Source organism: Neomonachus schauinslandi, chromosome 11 (genome assembly GCF_002201575.2).
Source record: "Neomonachus schauinslandi chromosome 11, ASM220157v2, whole genome shotgun sequence".
Lineage (NCBI taxonomy): Eukaryota > Metazoa > Chordata > Mammalia > Carnivora > Phocidae > Neomonachus > Neomonachus schauinslandi.
In genome coordinates, this window is record NC_058413.1 from 79494980 (window position 1) to 79514707 (window position 19728).

The 19728-nt window shown below is 37.4% G+C and overlaps 1 protein-coding gene across 1 annotated transcript in view; it reads left to right on the forward strand.

Annotated features, from left to right (window-relative positions):
* ARHGAP42 (Rho GTPase activating protein 42) overlaps positions 1-19728 on the forward strand; it is a 277264-nt gene that overhangs the window by 241426 nt on the left and 16110 nt on the right. Inside the window, 7 exon segments of the mRNA XM_021679062.2 lie at positions 6745-6807; positions 8269-8343; positions 9060-9144; positions 9749-9807; positions 14238-14299; positions 14301-14344; positions 18873-19032. Coding sequence (XP_021534737.1) covers positions 6745-6807; positions 8269-8343; positions 9060-9144; positions 9749-9807; positions 14238-14299; positions 14301-14344; positions 18873-19032 — 548 coding nt within the window.

Sequence of the window (19728 nt, forward strand, 5' to 3'; positions counted from 1 at the left end):
TCAGTTCTTTATATATTTTGGATACTAACCCTTTATCAGATATGTCACTAGCAAATATCTGCTCCCATTCAGTAGGTTGTCCTTTAGTTTTGTTGGTTGTTGTCTTTTGCACTGCAGAAGCTTTTTGCTTTGATGTAATCCCAGTAGTTTATTTTTGCTTTTATTTCCCTTGCCTCAGGAGACATATCCAAAAATGTTATTACAGCTGATGTGGGAGAAATTACTGACTGTGCTCTCTTCTAGGATTTTTGTGGTTTCGGGTCTCACATTTAGGTCCTTAATCCATTTTGAGTTTATTTTTGTGTATGGTGTAAGAAAGTGGTCCAGTTCCATTCTTTGGTATGTAGCTGTCTAGTTTTCCCAGCACCATTTATTGAAGAGATTGTCTTTTTCCCATTATATATTCTTCCTTCCTTTTTCAAAGAGTAATTGACCATATAGTTGTGGGTTTATTTCTGGGCTTTCTATTCTGTCCTGTTGACCTTTGTGTCTGCTTTTGTGTAGTACCATACTGTTTTGATTACTATGGCTTTGTAATATAGCTTGAAGCATCAAATTGTGATATTTCCAGTTTTGTTATTTTTTCCAAGACTTCTTTGGCTATTGAGGGTATTCTGTGGTTTCATACAACTTTTAGGATTCTCTGTTCTATAGTTCTGTGAAAAATACTGTTGGGGGGGGGCACCTGAGTAGCTTAGTTGGTTAAACATCTGACTCTTGCTTTTGGCTCAGGTCATGATCTCCTGGGTCCTGGGATTGAGCCCCCATGTCAGGCTTCACACTCAGTGGGGAGTCTGCTTGAAGATTCTATCCCTCTGCCCCTCCCCCTGCTTACTCTCTCTCTCTCTCTCAAATAAATAAATAATAAATCTTTTAAAAAAATGCCATTGGTATTCTGATAGGGATTGAATTAAATATGTAGATTGCTTCGGGTAGTATAGACATTTTAACAATATTTATTCTTCCAGTCTATGAGCATGGAAAATCTCTCCATTTATTTCTGGCACGTTCAATTTCTTTCATTAGTGTTTTATAGTTGTCCATGTACAGATCTTTCACCTCTTTGGATAAGTTTATTTCTAACTATTTTATTATTTTTGGTGCAGTTGTAAATGGATTGTTTTCTTAATTTCTCTTTCTGCTGCTTCATTGTTAATACAAATGCACTAGATATCTGTATATTGTTCTTGTATCCTGTCACTTTACTGAATTCATTTATCAGTTCTAGTAATTTTTTGGTGAAGTGTTTAGGGTTTCTTTATGTATAGTGTCATGTCATCTGCAAATAGTGAAAGTTTTATTTCTTCCTTACCCAATTTGGATGCCTTTTATTTCTTTCTGTTGTCTGATCACTGTGGCTAGGACTTACACTACTACATTGAGTAAAAGTGGTGAGAGTGGACATCCTTGTCTCGTTCCTGACCGTAGGGGAGAAGCTCTCAACTTTCCCCATCAAGTATGATGTTTGCTGTAGGTTTTTCAGATAAGGCCTTTATTATGTTGAGGTATGTTCTCTCTAAACCTACTTTGTGGAGGGTTTATATCATGAATGGATGTTATACTTTGTCACATGCTTTTTCTGCATCTACTGAAATGATCATATGGTTTTTATCATTTTTCCTATTGCTGTAATGTGTCCTGTTGATTGGTTTGTGAATGTTGAACTGCCCTTGCATCCCAGGAATAAGTCCCACTTGATTGTTAATAATTTTTTTAATGTATTGTTGAGTTTGGTTTGCTAATATTCTGTTGAGGATTTTTACCTCTATGTTGATCAGAGATATTGGCCTGTAGTTCTCTTTTTTGTGTGTGTGTGAGGTCTTTATTGATCTCTTCTATTGTTTTTTTTGTTCCGTTTCTATTAGCATTTATTTCTGCCCTAATCTTTATTATTTCCTTTCTTCTGCTGTCTTTGGGTTTTGTTTGGTCCTATTTTTCTAGCTCCTTTAGATGTAAGGTTAGATTGTTTATTTGAGATTTTTCTTGCTTCTTGAGGTAAGCCTGTATTGCTATAAATTTTCCTCTTTGGACCACTTTTGCTGCATCCCAAGGTTTTCGACCATTATGTTTTTATTTTCATTTCTCTCCATGTAATTTTTATTCTTCTTTTATTTCATGGTTGATCCATTCATTGGTTAGTAGCATTTTATCTGACCTCCATTATTTGTGCTATTTCAGATTTTTTTCTTATCATTGATCTCTTATTTCATAACATTGTGGTCAGAAAAAAATGCATGGCATGACTTTAATACTTTTGAATTTGTTGAGGCTTTTTTGTGGCCTAATATGTGATGTATTCTGGAATATGTTGCATGTGCACTTGAGAAGAATGTGTATTATGCTGTTTTAGGATGGAATGTTCTGATTATATATGTGAGATCCATCTGGTCCAGTGTGTTATTCAAAGCCAGTGTTTTCTTTTTTTATTGTTATGTTAATCCCCATACATTACATCATTAGTTTTAGATGTAGTGTTCCATGATTCATTGTTTGTGCATAACACCCAGTGCTCCATGCAGAACGTGCCCTCTTTAATACCCATCACCAGGCTAACCCATCCTTCCCCCCTCCCCTCTAGCCCCTCAGTTTGTTTTTCAGAGTCCATAGTCTCTCATGGTTCGTCTACCCCTCCGATTTCCCCCCCTTCATTTTTCCCCTCCTGCTATCTTCTTCTTTTTTTTTTTCTTAACATATATTGCATTATTTGTTTCATAGGTACAGATCTGAGATTCAACAGTCTTGTACAATTCACAGCGCTTACCAGAGCACATACCCTCCCCAGTGTCTATCACCCAGTCACCCCATCCCTCCCACCCCAACCCCCACTCCAGCAACCCTCAGTTTGTTTCCTGAGATTAAGAATTCCTCATATCATTGAGGTCATATGATACATGTCTTTCTCTGATTGACTTATTTTGCTCAGCATAATACCCTCCAGTTCCATCCACGTCGTTGCAAATAAGCCAGTGTTTTCTTGTTGATTTTCTGTTTATATGCTCTGTCCATTGATGTAAGTGGGGTATTAAAATCCCCTACTATTAATTTATCAGTTAGTTCCTTTGTTTGTTATTAACTGTTTTATGTATTTGGGTACTCCCATGTTGGGTGCATAAATATTTAGAATTGTTATATCCTCTTGTTGGATTGTTATTATTATTATACAGTGTCATTATTCTCTTGTTACTGTCTTTGTTTTAAAGTCTATTTCATCTGATGTAAGTATAACTACTCTGCTTTTATTTTGACATCCATTTGCATGGTAAATGTCTTTCCAGCCCCTCACTTTCAATCTGCATGTGTCATTAGTTCTGAAAGGAGTCTATATAGGCCGCATATTGATGGGCTTGTTTTTCTACCCATTCCATCACCCTATATTTTTTGATTGAGCTTTTAGTCCATTTACTTTCAAAGTAATTATTGATAGATATGTATTTATTGCTATTTTGTTACTTTTTTGTGGTCATTTTTGTAGTTTTTCTATGATCCTTTCTTCTCTTGCTCTCTTTCACACTTTTTAGTGATAAACTTGGATTTCTTTCTCTCTATTCTTTGTGTATCTGTTATTGTGTTTTGATTTGTGGTTACCATTAGGGTTGTATAGAACATCTGCATATAGCAGCCTATATTCAGTAGATAGTCACTTAAATTAGAACTCATTCTTTCTTCTTATCCCCATTTTTCAGGTATATGGTGTCCTATTTCACATCCTTTTATTTTATGAGTTCTTTCACTGATTTTTACAGATATACTTATTTTTACTGCTTTTGTGTTTCCTTCTTTTCATACTCTTACTTATGGTCTTTCCTTTCCACTCCATGTGTTTCCTTAATATTTTTGTAGGCCTGGTTTAGTGAATATGAACTACTTTAGCTTTTGTTTGTCTGAGAATCTCTCCTATTCTGAATGATAGTCTTGCTAAAAAGAGTATTTTTGGCTGCATATTTTTTCCTGTTAGCACTTTCAATATATCATGCCACTTGCTTTTGTCCTCCAAAGTTTCTGCTGAAAAATCCACTCATAGCCTTATAGCATTTCCCTAGTGTGTAACTATCTTCTTTTGTCTTGCTGCTTTTAAAATTTTTTATCACTACTTTTTGCCATTTTAATTACTTTGTGTCTTGGTGTTGACCTCTTTGAGTTGATTTTGGCGGGGGGACCTCTGCCTCCTGGATCTGGATATCTATTTGCCACCTGGATCTGGATGTCTGTTTCCTTTCCCAGATTTGGAAACTTTTTAGCTAGTATTTCTTCACATAAATTTTCTGAACCCTTTTATTGTTCTTATGGAATCCCTATAATGCAAATGTTGTTACACTTGATGAAGTAGCTGAGTTCCCTAAGTCTTTTCTCATTTTGCATAATTTTTTTTCTTTCAGGTTGCTCATTCATTCCTCTGCTTCCTCTAGCCTGCTATTTATTCCATCTAGTGTATTTTTAATTCCATTTATTGTTTTCTTCATCTCTGATTTGTTCTTTTTTATCTCTTTGTTAAGCATCTCACTTTACATTCTCCACTCTTTTCTCAAGTACAGTGGGTATCTTTATGATCATTACTTTAAATTCTCTGTCAGGTGTATTACTCCATTTCTCTTAGGTCTCTTACTGTCGTTTTTGTGGGTTTTTTTAATCCATTTGGGATATATTTCTCTGTCTCCTCATTTTGCCTCTCTGTCTGTTTCTTTGTGTCAGGAAAGTCAGCTACGTCTACTCCTCTTGAATGTAGTGGTCTTATGAAGAAGAGGTCCTATAGTGCCCTGCAGTGCAGTTTCCCCTCTTCCCGAGAGCCCGATGCTTCAGGTGGTGTCTCCTATGTGTGTTGCATGTGCTTTGCTATTTTGTCCTGGCTGCTTTTTCCTTCAGTCCAGTTGTCTGCAGAGGCTCTCTTTGCCTGTTGTGGGCAGCATTTTGTCCCTGGTGGGGGTGTGGTATGCAGTTTTAACAAGGTGTGCTCTGCTTATGAAATGAGACCTGAGACCTGTAGCTTCCAGGACCCGGGCCTTGTGAGTGGGTTGTGCAATTTTAACAAGGTGCTCCTCGAACTTCCACAAGGCCTGCAGCTGCTACTGCCAGAACCACAGTCTTGCAAAATGCATGGGTGGAAAGATGTAGTGTTGGCAAAGTTTGCGCTGGATTTCTGAGGGGGGTGGCCTGTGGTGCTGGGACTGATGCAAGCATGAGTGGAAAGGGTGGATGTGCCAAAGCACTAGGGTGTGGGGCTTGGTGTAAGAAAATTATGTAGGGAATTTCCTGCTGGTTTCTGCAGGTGCCCATGTGTTTATGTTAAGCATGGGGACGGGCAGTGGCACCTGCCAGCTCCTTTGTTCCTGGAAGAGTCTTACTCTGGACATGCTCTGAGATGAGTAAATAACTCTCCCTACTGTACACCCCAGGTGTTTTTCAAAGTATTGCTTCTACCCTGTTTTTGGAGGGCTGTTTGTAATGCTGTCTCTTTAAGGGCAGGGACTCATCTTCCTTCTGCCTTCAGCCTCTTCCAAAATGGAGCCAGCTGATTTTTAAGCTTCCAGGCTTTAAGTCCTTCTTATTTGTAAGAAGTCAGTAAATTCAGCTCCTCTTGCTTTCAAAACCAAATGTTAGGAGGATTCGTCTCTCCCATGCAAGCTTCCTGGTGTGTTAGTCTGTTTCTCACCCTTCTCTGTGCCTGTGGCTCCCTCCTGATCACAGATGGCCACCTCTGTTTTGCTCCCCACCATGTCTCCACCTTTTCTACCCTCTTCAATGTGGACTTTTCTCTGCCTTTGGTTGTGGAGTTTGTTTTGCCAGTCTTCATTTTCTGGGTAATTTACACTGATGTGAGTGTTATCTAGTTGTATCCATGAGATGAGGTGAGCTTAGGGTCCCCTTACTCTACCATCTTCCAGCCTCCTTCTAATACACCATCTTTAATTGGAAGCCAGTTTAGTTTTTTATTGATGTGAATTATTTTCATATATAATTTGAGAATATTAAGAAATATATCTCTACCACATATGATGAAAATTTTCATTATAGTACCAAGAAAACATTTGAATCTTTCCTCAGGGTATTACTTGATATTCTTAAGTTAAATCCTTTTTTTAAAAACAAATAATCTAATTTGATCTGGTCTCAAAAACTTAAGAAAATTAGAACAGATTTAAAAATCTAGCAAAAGCAATGAAAATAAATTGCTATTTCATAATGTAGGATCTTTGGGGGATTTTTGGTTGACTAAATGTATTTTGAATTACTTTGCATATGATAAAAAATGCAGTGAGAAGAATATTGGACTTGGATTCAGGAGATCTGTGTTAGAATTCTGGTTCACAAGCTTGGAACAAAGTGAAATTTTCAGCAACCTGGTGAACCATCTTAAGATTACAAAGCTATCTACTTCATAATGTTTTGAGAATCCCATGAAAAAGAATATGTGACTAGCTTTGTAATATAATTACCAACACATAATAAAGGTTTTTTTTCTTAGTACATTTGCTTCTATCATCTGGAATAACATGTAACAAAAGATAAGGCTAATTTTAGAAAAAATGGACAGGATCAGTGTAACATATTTGCCTTCTATGAAGGATCTGTGTATTCTAAGGAAGCAAGTTTATGTAGTAACTTTGGTGACTGCGAACCTCTCTACTTCTACCCCAAAATAAAGATTCAGACTAACTAAAACTGTGCCATTAAGTCCTAAAACAACAGAGCCAACTAAGGGGTAATGGAAGTTGGGCATAAACCCTTATTGTGATTTTCTTTTTTCAGTGTACTTAAATGAAGCAGGGTTCAACTTTGTGAGAAAATGCATTCAAGCTGTGGAAACAAGAGGTAAGTGTTGCCTGACAGGTACATTGTTACTGTTATGTAGTTCATGTAGTTCATTCTTATATAGAAACCTCTCAAAAAATGAGGATGTGTTTCATCATTAACATGAAATTAACTTTAAGAACTATATAAATTTATAAATTATCTGCATATACAAAAAACTATAGCTTGAACTTTACAAAAAATCATACTGTAATTTTTTATTGTTATGTTATGTTAATCACCATACATTACATTATTAGTTTTTGATGTAGTGTTCCATGATTCATTGTTTGCATATAACACCCAGTGCTCCATGCAGAACGTGCGCTCTTTAATACCCATCACCAGGCTAACCCATCCCCCCACCCCCCTCCCCTCTAGAACCCTCAGTTTGTTTCTCAGAGTCCATAGTCTCTCATGGTTCGTCTCCACCTCCGATTTCCCCCCCTTCATTCTTCCCCTCCTGCTATTTTCTTCTTCTTCTTCTTTTTTTTTTTTTAACATATAATGTATTATTTGCTTCAGAGGTACAGATCTGTGATTCAACAGTCTTGCACAATTCACAGCGCTCACCATAACACATACCCTACCCAGTGTCTATCACCCAGCCACCCCATCTCTCCCACCCCCCACCACTCCAGCAACCCTCAGTTTGTTTCTTGAGATTAAGAATTCCTCATATCAGTGAGGTCATATGATACATGCCTTTCACTGTATTTCTTTTTAATGATCTTTCCTAATAAAGGCTTGCTTTACTTCTTATTGATAGACCTTGTGTTATTTATTACTATAACCACTTCTTTGATTTTTTTTCAAGCTTTAGTGGGATAACATTCTTAAGGAGCTGGTCTTCCTCCTTCCTTATATTATTTCCCTCAGTGATTTCAGTCACGGTCACAATTATAGCACCTTTCCTCTCTCTAGTCATGACCTCTCACCTGAAGCCCACTCCAGTGCCTATTACACTCTTTCCCTTCCAGGAAAACTTTGCTTTAGCAAAACTCATATTGGGCTTTTAAATTCTGTGAACTTAGGCTCAGATTTTGGTGCTGCCACTTAGAAGTTTTGAGAAGCTAAGTATGTTTCTTAAATTCTCTGAATCTGTCTCCTCATCTTCAAAATGAAGATGTAAAAGCCTTCCAACTCTTCAACATGCAGGACTCCATGACTGAAGAAATAGAGGATGAGAAGTCCTGATTATCATTTCCCATCTTTGATGCTTTTTGTATTCAAACAGTGGTGAATGAACAGCGGTACTTTGCTACTTTAAAGATCTTCAAAAGACTTTCAGACACTGTTCAGTGTCTGCTCTGAGAAATATATGTGTGATGGGTGTTTCCAGGGTAGATTTGCTGAAGTTAGACTGCAGAATTGGACAAGTAGCTTTCAAATTCTGTATAGGTATATGCCTAAGGTTTTTAACATTCTGTACTTGTGCTGCTGGTCTCAAGCCATTCTCTTGTGATTTTTCCTTCTCATTAGGCATCACTATTTTAGGCCTCTACCGAATAGGAGGAGTAAACTCCAAAGTTCAGAAACTCATGAACACAACATTTTGTAAGTTTTGGATGAAGCTGGTTACTTAATTTTTGTATTATAGATAATCCAAACCATAGCTTTCTTTGAGAATTATACTATTGCTTGCCTTTGAATATTTTCAAGTAATATTTAAAGTTAATATTTGCATTCAGTTTTTAATGTTCAGTTATAATAGATGAACAATCAGAATTTGGGAGGGGTCCTTTTTATAATGTTGGACTTTTTCTCAAGTGTCCTTTGATTAGCTAGAGGTGCATTGAGATTTATGGGTGCTGGATTCAAAGATTGCCTAGCTTGGAATCCTGACTTGCCACTTAAAAGCTTTGTGACCTTGGGTAATTTGTTTAAACTCTTTGTGCCTCAACCTTCTCATTCATAAAATGGGGATAATAATAGTGCCTGCCTCACTGAGAAGTCTGAGGATTGGATATGTTAATTCATATAATGTACTTGGAAGCATGCCTGGCAGATGGTAAGTGCTCTGTGATGTTAGCAATTGATAATAATTTGATTTGGAACACTGTTATTCCACAAGAAGTCTTTGAGGTTTATAAAGCATCAGAGTGAGATTTGCACCAGTTCGCACAAACCACAATTCAAAACTTTAAATCTGTTGGCACTCTAAGAAATAAATGTCTCTCTCTTTGGCCTACTTATGTTTGTGTACATCTTCTTTATGGTGTGAGTGATGTTTTGAATTGCAGTTTAAACATCTTATTTTTTACTCTTTTCAGCTCCAAAATCCCCTCCTGATATTGACATTGATATTGAATTGTGGGATAATAAGACAATAACAAGTGGACTGAAAAACTACCTCAGGTAAGGAAGGTTGAACTCCTACTCTGCATGCGATGTCTCTCTTACCTCCTTGGGCAGTTGCCATGTGATTCCTTGGAGATCCTGTGCATGAACTTCACTATTTAGAGCAATACCTTCACTTCAGGTGAAATAGCACAAGGTGGTGATATTTATATTTAGTGTTTTGGAACTTATACATGCTTTTTCAAATAATAAACAGGCTGCAGTATTTTAGGAATACTAAATAATACTTTGTTTCATATTAAATTTGAATGTGGTGTTTTCATGTATTTTTTTTAAAGCTGAAATTGAAAGTTGTTTTTTGTTTTGTTTTTGTTTTTTATTTAACTATTGTCCCCATATCTGAGAGGTATTTTGCTGTTGTTGTTCAGTAGTTCTCACAGTGACAAAATGATTTTCCAGCCATCCTTTTTAGTACAGTTATGCCAAGAAGTGCTAAAGGGCTTTGGTGTCTTCGAGGTCTGCATTTTGGGACTGCCTGGAGCGGCCCTACTGGGTCTTGATCATACTCCTTAATCACCCAACTCTTAGAGAAACCCTGAAAGTTCAGGGAAAATAAAAAAAAATATTGCCATTCTAATGCCTGCTTCTTTATCCACTGCAGATGCCTTGCAGAACCACTGATGACTTACAAGTTACACAAAGATTTTATTGTTGCAGTTAGTAAGTACACTTCCGTTGGATGTATTATAATTGATGTAGTTTTATGCTCTATCACTTAGAGGTATAAATTTAAATGAACTAGTTAAGATTTTCTTGTATATTGCTTAAGAAACTGTCAATCTGATACTTTTTTTTCATTATGTTCAATTAGCCAGCATATAGTTTTTGATGTAGTGTTCAGCAGTTCATTAGTTGGGTATAACACCCCGTGCTCATCACCACACGTGCCCTCCTTAATACCCATCACCCAGTTACCCCATCCTCCCGTCCCCCTCCCTTCTGTAACCCTCAGTTTGTCTCCCAGAGTCCAGAGTCTCTCATGGTTTGTCTCCCTCTCTGATTTCTTCCCTCCCTTCCCCTGTGGTCCTCTGCACTATTCCTTATATTCACATGAGTGAAACAATATGATAATTGTCTTTCCCTGCTTGACTTATTTCACTTAGCATCATCCCCTCCAGTTCCATCCATGTCGATGCAAATGGTGGGTACTCGTCCTTTCTAATGGCTGAGTAATATTCCACTGTATATATGGACCACATCTTCTTTATCTATTCATCTGTTGAAGGGCATCTCGGCTCCTTCCACAGTTTCGCTATTGTGGACATTGCTGCTATGAACATTGGGGTGCAGGTTCCCCTTCATTTCACTACATCTGTATCTTTTGCTGGGTCATAGGTAGCTCTATTTTTAACATCTTGAAGAAATTCCATTCTGTTTTCCAGAGTGGCTGTACCAGCCTGCATTCCCACCAACAGTAAGAGGTTCCCCTTTCTCCACACCCTCACCAACATCTGTTGTTTCCTGTCTTGTTTTGCCATTCTTACTGATGTAAGGTAGTATCTCATTGTGGATTTTATTTGTATTTCCCTGATGGCTAGTGATGTTGAACATTTTTTCATGTGTCTGTTAGCCATTTCTATGCCTTTGGAGACGTGTGTGTTCATGTCTTTGGCCCATTTATTGACTGGATTATTTGTTTTTTGGATGTTGAGTTTGAGAAGTTCTTTAAAGATCTTGGATGCCAGCCCTTTATCCGTAATGTCATTTGCAAATATCTTCTCCCATCCATGGGTTGCCTCTTAGTTTTGTCATTTGATACTTAATAGCTGACAGTACGGTTTGTAAACAAATAGGAAATTGTGAATGATGGATTAAAGACCTAAATGTGAGACTTAAAACCATAAAATTAGGAGAAGACATAGGCAGTAGCTCTTTGACATTGACTGGAGAAACATTTTTCTAGATATGTGTTCTCTGGCAAGGGAAACAAAAAGCAAAATTAAACAATTGGGACTACACCAAAATAAAAAAGTTTGAGCAATAAGGAAAATCATCAACAAAACAAAAAGGCAACCTACTGAAGGGGAGAAAATATTTGCAAATGATATATCCAATAAGGGGTTAATATCCAAAATATATAAAGAACTTACACAACTCAACACTAGAAAAACAATTTGATTAAAAAAGAGGCAGAGGCCCTGAGTAGACATTTTTCCAAAGCAGACATACAGATGGACAATAAACACATGCAAAGATGCTCAACATCACTCATCATCAGGGAAATACAAATCAAAACTACAATGAGCTATCACCTCTCACCAGTCAGAATGGCTAAAATTAACAACACAGGAAGCAACAGGTGTTGGCGAGGATGTGGAGAAATGGGAACCCTCTCGCACTGTTGGTGGGAATGCAAACTGGTGCAGCCACTCTGGAAAACAGTATGAGGGTTCCTCAAAATATTAAGAATAGAACTACCATACGATCCAGTAATTCGACTGCTGGATATCTACCCAAAGAAAATGAAAACACCAATTCAGAAAGATATGTGCACCGTTACATTCATTGCAACATTATTTACAAAAGCCAAGACATGGCAACAACAGAAGTGTCCATCGATAGATGAATGGATAAAGAAGATGTGGTCTGTATGCACAATGGAATATTACTAAACCACAAGAGAGAATGAAATCTTGACCTGTGCAACAACATGGATGGACCTAGAGAGTCTAGTACTAAGTAAAATAAGTCAGACAGAGAAAGGCCAATACTATATGATTTCATTCATATGTGGAATTTAAGAAACCAAACAAAAAAAAAAAACAAAAAAAGGAACACTCTTAAATACAGAGAACAAACTGGTGGTTGCCAGAGGAGAGGTGGGTGGAGGATAGGGGAAATAGATGAAGGGAATCAAGAGTACACTTAGCTTGATTTAAAGAAATTGCAGAATGAATTAGAATATTTTGCCACTTAATAAGACTTCATTGGGGTGCTAAGAGGAATTATTTTAGTTACGTTTTACTCAATTGATGTTAGTTTCTTATAAGAGCAACCTTAGGGTTAAATAGGTAAGACTACAAATATATACAGTCAGGTGTGCGACCTACTCATACTTACATGCTGTATTCCTATATCTGGAGAGAAGAGTCAGGTATTTTTGGCAGGTAACAGGCACTTCCATCAATCCTTTTCCCCCTATTTATTGATAATGATCACATATCTATGTCATTTCTTTGGGTCTATGATTGCTATAATGGAATATATATAGATAGGCTTAATTTAAAAATTGTGGGGGGGGGGGCTCAGTGAAAACATGTAAGCTGAGAAATCAGAAATACGTACTTTTAAAACATTAAAACCAAAGTGCAGGGTTGCCATCTGAGCCCATCACAACATTTAACCATTAGGAATTAGCAATTCATTGTTAAGATGTATGAGGTATGACTGTACCAAGTATTTTTCACAGTCCCAAGAAAGAAAGCAGTTACATTAATTTATTACCACACATTGTAATGTCACAGGAAATGTCTGCTGATTAGTGTCAGATAACATTGAGTGACTTGGTTTTCAATCCAGCATACATGACTGACCACATGATCTCATAAACATCTGTACCACTTAGCTTTCTCCTGAAAGCTTTCCACTCTATATTCTCTTCATTGAAATCTATCCTTATTAGATGAACAAAACCTCAGAAAATGTATAGTCTGACCTCTCATTTTATTGACTAGGTCCCTGAGTGGGCCAGTGACTTTGTCCAAGGACACTAGTAAATTGATGGCAAAATCAGGGCTACAAGCCAATTTTTTTGACTCTTACCCTAAAACTCTTTCTTACAGAAATTTTGTGTTAATTAAACAAATGGCATTTGAGCCACCTAGCTAAGTAGCTAAAATGAGCAGCTTGTTTTAATAGAAACATTTGGTTGTAAGCTATTTTTCTCTATTTCCATGGCAAATAAATAATTCACTACCATGATAATTAAAATATATTCTTATAGATAAGAATTAATCTTTTGTCTGGGTCAAGGATATTACCATGTATCAGATAATAAGATAATAAAATTAGGTATTATTTGGAAATTCAGCTCTGTAAAAAGGGGAAGTTTTTCAGAAATTACAAGGTGTCTCACAGATTCCCTGGCAGAGTATGGATCAGGCTTTCCACAGGCCTACAGCTAGGAACTGCAAAACTGGGAATTGGTATTTCTCTTCCCATCCTTTTAGGAGGGTCTCTCCTCTCTGTTCTTTGCTGCATATCTGCCTTATTTGTATCTCCCTTTCCAGTCGGGTTTTCTTGGCTTTGGAGCACATTTGGTCATGTCAACCCTGGTCTTACACGATATGCCTTTTCACATAGCTAAGCGGACAGATCACAGTTTTGATGTCTCCATTCCAGCCCCTGGGAGACTTTGTGTTTGGCCCAGCGTGAGCCATGCATGCTCTTTCCTCACCTCCTGTTGGGCACTTTTCAGAGAAAGGGCTTGGCAGGGTAGGTAGTCACCATAGAATTTGTTTATTATAGTAAGAGCATGTTAATAGGTTCTTCATTCTGAAGTGTTAGATGTTTCTCTAGCAGACATGTCAGCATGTTGGCTTTTGCCTGGCAGACTAGACTAGTCTTCCTTTAGATGGTTTTTCACTTTTCAGATTTACCATTGTCAACGTGGACTTAAAATCTATCAGGCCTCTGTTTGCATAATAATCCTGACACCTCAGAACAGTAATTCCCTGTTCTCTTTAAATCTATAAAATTTGGAAAGAAATACTTTCTTCCTTTGTCTGATGGAGTCACTAGGAAGTTTTATGTGTGATAAAGTATATTATATTGCCTGGCACATTAGGCCATCTGTAACAATTTCTGTGATCACTCACATTGCAGGTGATGAGTTATGGTTGTATGGAAGTCCAGTGGCTATGAGCACAGGTCTGGATTAGATAGAACTAGGTTAGTTTGACTTAACTAACTTCATGACCATGGTTAGGTTACTCAACCGCTCTAAGCCAGTGATAGTAATAATACTTACTGCATAAAGCAATGTTTGTAAGGCATGACGGTGGGAGTGTTTATAATGTTTAGATTACTAATGTTTATTTACACGTTTGAATGCAATTGAAACTTGACCATTTGCAACCTTTATGTTATAGAATCTGATGACCAAAACTACCGGGTGGAAGCTGTACATGCATTGGTGCACAAATTGCCAGAAAAAAAACAGAGAGATGCTGGACATCTTAATAAAGCACCTCGTCAAGTAATTCTCTGATTTATGTTCTTCACCTAACTACTTGTTCAATGTTAAAGTTAGACTTTTCATGTCTTTCTAAAGTGTATGATGGTACTGTAACATTGTTATTATAATCAGTCTATTGAATATGCTTTTTTAAAAAATTTTTTTATTGTTATGTTAATCCCCATACATCACATCATTAGTTTTAGATGTAGTGTTCCATGATTCATTGTTTGTGCATAACACCCAGTGCTCCATGCAGAATGTGCCCTCCTCAGTACCCACCACCAGGCTAACCCATCCTCCCACCCCCCTCCCCTCTAGAACCCTCAGTGTGTGTGTGTGTATTGTGTGTGTGTGTATAGTGTGTGTGTGTATTGTGTGTGTGTATAGTGTGTGTGTGTGTGTGTATAGTGTGTGTGTATAGTGTGTGTGTGTAGTGTCTGTGTGTATAGTGTGTGTGTGTATTGTGTGTGTGTATAGTGTGTGTGTGTATTGTGTGTGTGTGTATAGTGTGTGTGTGTGTAGTGTGTGTGTGTATAGTGTGTGTGCATGTGTGTGTATTGTGTGCATATATATAAGAGAGATTGGTTGCAAGGAACTGGCCTGCACTATTGTGAAGGCTGGTAAGTCTGAAGTGTGCAGGGCAGCTGGTAGTCTGGAGACTCAGGGAAGAGTTAACATTGCAGCTCCAATCCAAGGCAGTCTGAAAGCAGAATCCCCTTCTACTCAGAGGACCTCAGTCTTTTTAAGACTTTCAACTGATTGAATGAGGCCCACTCATATGGAGGATAATCTGCTTTACTCTGAGTCTACTGATATAAATGTTAATTTTATGCAAAAAAATACCTTCATAAATCATCTAGAATTATGTTTGATTAAATATCTGGGTACTGTGGCCTCATAAATCTGTCTAAAGATTCTCTTTCATACACACACACACATACTTGCCATGCTACTATAAACAAAAGTCCAAATTCAGATTTTATTTTTTTTTAAGATTTATTTATTTATTAGAGAGGATGGGGAGGATAGAGGGAGAAGAAGAGGGAGAGGATCTCCAGCAGTCTGCCCACTGAGCACAGAGCCTGACACAGGGCTTGATCTCATGACCCTGAGATCATGACCTGAGCCGAAACCAAATGTCGGACGCTTAACTGACTGAGCCATCCAGTTGCCCCCAAATTCAGGTTTTAAACTTAAGAATTCCCTTTCAGGCTCATATACAAATAAGGATATTTTCCATCTTAGCGAGTATTATGATTCACAATTAAATGATTCCTGCTTAGTTGCTTACTACAAGTAGTAACCCAGTTTATGCTAATTTGAGCCATGCACATTTGAAATAGTGCTACATAACATGTTAATAAGTCTCATCTGAACCTGCAGATGAGATAATATGAATTGCCCTCCTGCCCCTTGAAATAAGAAGGAAAGCCACTAGGAACTGCATCATTTCAAGTTCATTATTAACTGTTGCATATGGCAATACCTCTTTTAGTTAATGAACAAGGATTCTTGGTCAAATATAGTCTTGAATTATGTTTTGAATTGTGTGACTTCTTCATGAAATTTAACTACACTGTATGTATTGGGCATTCTCTTGGTGTATTCAAGCTAATTTTCTAGCAAAGCCTTTTATAAACTGCTTTTAAAAGATACATGAGTGTCACATAAAATGTTTTTGTTTAATTATCCAGAATGTTAGATGAACTCAGACTTCCCCCTTATAGTGAATGTGCATGGCTTTGGTACAGGGGATAGCAGAGGATAGTATCTGGCCATAGAAGAGTGCTTAAAATTCTTTTGCCCATCCTTTATCACCATTCCTGGCTTTTTTCCTGAACCTATACAAAGTCAGTCCCCATTGACTCATGAGAAGTATTATTGGAATGTGTCCACATCCCCAGTGACTTAAGTAAACTACAAACAAGTAATAACACTCTTGATTCCTGGCAACCTTAATATATCTGAAGAAAAGAGAATTTAAGACCAGTGATCTGGATTGGTCACTATCTATAGGACCAGTGACTAAAAGGTTGATTCCAAATCTCCATTAATTAGTTTTGAGACATGGTATAAACCATTACTTCTTTTCTGAGAATCCTTTTGTCTTTAAAACAAAGGCTATCTGTGGTCTCTTCTTCAACTCTAACTTTGAATATTTAAAAGGGCAGTTGGGTGTCTGTTACCTACAACAAATTGAGGGAATGAGGTGCAGAAATAGCTGAAATGTGGGGTGATAAGTGTCTGTATTGATTGAGTTAGCTCAGCAGAAAGGAAATTCAGTGAAAATTGTTCATCCAAATATTCCATCTTCTGAGCAACACAGTCATAAACTGTCCTTTTTAAAACCAATTTTTTTTTAGGATTTTCAAATGTTTTCCCCATGAGCTTAATATTAATCTTATTCCAGTTTACTCACACTACCAGGAACTCTTACATTTTAGCAAGAGTGGCTAAAGCCAATTTAATTACAAGGAAGACTAATGTTTTGAGATCATATTTCCTATAACATTATTTAATTTTATCAACCCTCTAGGGGTCCTTACTCTTTATAGATGAGGAAACTGAAGCCTAGAGATTGTAAATAACTTGGCAGATTGCACCCAGCCTCCAAGTTGGATGGATCCAAGCTTTAAATCCAGACATTCTTTACATACTGCTCTCTTAGTAGATTCTCTAGTACATACTAAGCACTATTTGGTTATGTAAAAAGAAAATGTTGAATGAAACTTTTTCCTATTCTTTTTTTTTTTTTTAAAGATTTATTTATTTATTTGAGAGAGCGAGAATGAGAGAGAGTACATGAGAGGGGGGAGGGTTAGAGGGAGAAGCAGGCTCCTTGCTGAGCAGGGAGCCCAATGCGGGACTTGATCCAGGGACTCCAGGATCATGACCTGAGCCGAAAGCAGTCGCTTAACCAACTGAGCCACCCAGGCACCCACTTTTTCCTATTCTAACCAAGAGCTTTTTAGCTAGTGCTCTGTCAGGCACAAGGGAAAAATTCAGTCAGTGAGACAATCAGCTCTTCCTGTCCTGTGCTAGGATTTGCATAATATTCAAAATCCTGGATTCTCCATAAAATTTTACTTTTGCTTCTGGAATGTAGTTAGTGATTTAGTGATGCACACTTAGGTATAAACATACTCTTGTGCTGTGTTTCTTTCTAGAACTTCGTATTTTAACAATGTGCCTAGAAGATAGAAAAGGCAGTATTAACCTAGAAGATTGGTCAAATGAATGAGGTTTTTTCTTAAGAATATGTCCAATTGGGGCACTGGGTGGCTCAGTTGGTTAAGTGTCTGACTCTTGATTTTGGCTCAGGTCATGATTTCAGGGGTCTGAAACCAAGCCCTGAGTAGGGCTCCCCACTCAGCAGGGAGTCTGCTTGAGATTCTTTCCCCTGCCTCTCCCCCAGCTCCCCTGTGCACTCACTCTCTCAAATAAATCATCTTTAAAAAAAGAATATATCTAATTTCTAAAGTAGTCAAAGTCATTTTTGACGGTAACTGGGATAAGGTAAGGCCTTATCTTCTTTTGCTAAGGCCAGTAATACCAGAGGCTTTTCCTTTCATTTTCATTTTCAAGCCAGCACTGATGCTACCATATCTCCTTCTCTTACTGTTTACCTAACATAGTGCCCACAACTAAGGAGGCACTCGGGGAAATTTTGAATGGATGAGTGGATGGATGGGTGGATGGATGGAAGGGAAAAAGAAAGACATTGGCTAGTTGTCTTATGTAGGGAGCTTAAGAAAACCCCTGACATATTCAGGAGACCTGAATTGAAATAGCATCTCTGTTTCCAACTTGCTGTTACGTGGAATACATCATTTTTACTTTAGGAGGTTTGCTTTTTTTTTTTTAAGATTTACTTATTTGAGAGAGTGAGAAGAGTGGGGGAGGGACGGAGGGGGAAGGAGAGAGACAAGAAGACTCGTGAAGAATGGGGAGCCCAACTCGGGGCTCCATCCCAGGACCCTGGGATCATGACCTGAGCTAGAACCAAGAGTCAGACACTTAACCAACTGCACCACCCAGACACCCCAGTTTTGCTTTTTTTTAACCTTTACAATAGGAAAAACAGACTTCCTGGGAGGATTAAATGCAATCAATATCTATGAAAATGCCTGGCACCAGGTTCTCAATATGTTCAGTGTATCCAAATATAATTCCAACCAATCTAATCTTAACCATCTGTTCTAAAAGAAGTATAGTACCCTAGAGACTCCCTAACAACTCATAATCTCTCTAGGGTGATTATATTTAATTTAGGATATCAAGATTTATTCCTTTAATCAAGCTTTATAATTATTTTTACTTAGCTAATGTTACCTTTTTATGTCTTTTTAGGCTATACCCACATATGCCAATTGGGAGTGGTTGAACCTGACTACTAACCTATCATGGCATATTTTCAGGTTGAACCTGAAAACTAACCTATCATGGCATATTTTACATTTTATTTATGCCACAAATTTGATAAATGAGAACATTGCCTAATTATTAAACATTTAACTTATGTTATTTTTATTGCTCTTATTTGCAGAGTATCACTACACAGCCAACAAAATCTCATGACTGTCTCAAACCTTGGAGTCATATTTGGCCCAACTCTAATGAGAGCACAAGAAGAAACTGTGGCTGCCATGATGAATATTAAATTTCAGAATATTGTGGTTGAAATTCTGATCGAGCACTATGAAAAGGTAGGTTGAATTTTCATGTGGAAGTATCAAATCTTGTACCTTGCTTTTAAGAAGGAATTTTCCATTTGTATTATCTGTGAGTTCATTGTGATCTCAGATTCTTATAAAGTATCAGTCTTGTACATTTTGTATGAATTGCTTCTTCATGAGGACTTTGATTTCTTTTTTTTCTTGTTTAGTTTTTAAGTGCTTCTCAGAATCCTCCAGGTAAATGGTTTTCTTTCCTTTTACATCATTTACTTTTCAAGATTTTCTTCTTTAGTATTTATGTAGTGAATTTTTTGCTCATATTCAGAGAATCTGTTAGAATCACTTGGTGATCAAGTATAGTTTTAACCTTTTTATCTCTCTGGAATTAGACTTAGAGCAGCAGTAATATTCTCAATAAGACAAAAGAATTCCAGAGACAGTCTTGAAGTCCTCTCTGGCCTTTAAACATGGTTTCTTTGACAAGATTGAGATCTTTGAATAACTATGGAAATGGGAAATTGGGAAAGTCACAGTGATTGGATTATTAAGTAAATCCAGCCATTGAAAATCAAAACATTTGTGATCCACTTATGCCTGGTCTAGTCCTTGTCAGAGAAAGACTATGCACTCTCTTTCCCTGGGTCCCTTCTTGGTGCCTGTAGAAGAATATCCTTCATTTATCTAAGGTTGCAAGCACTCACAACCCAAGACCACCTGGCTGTATCC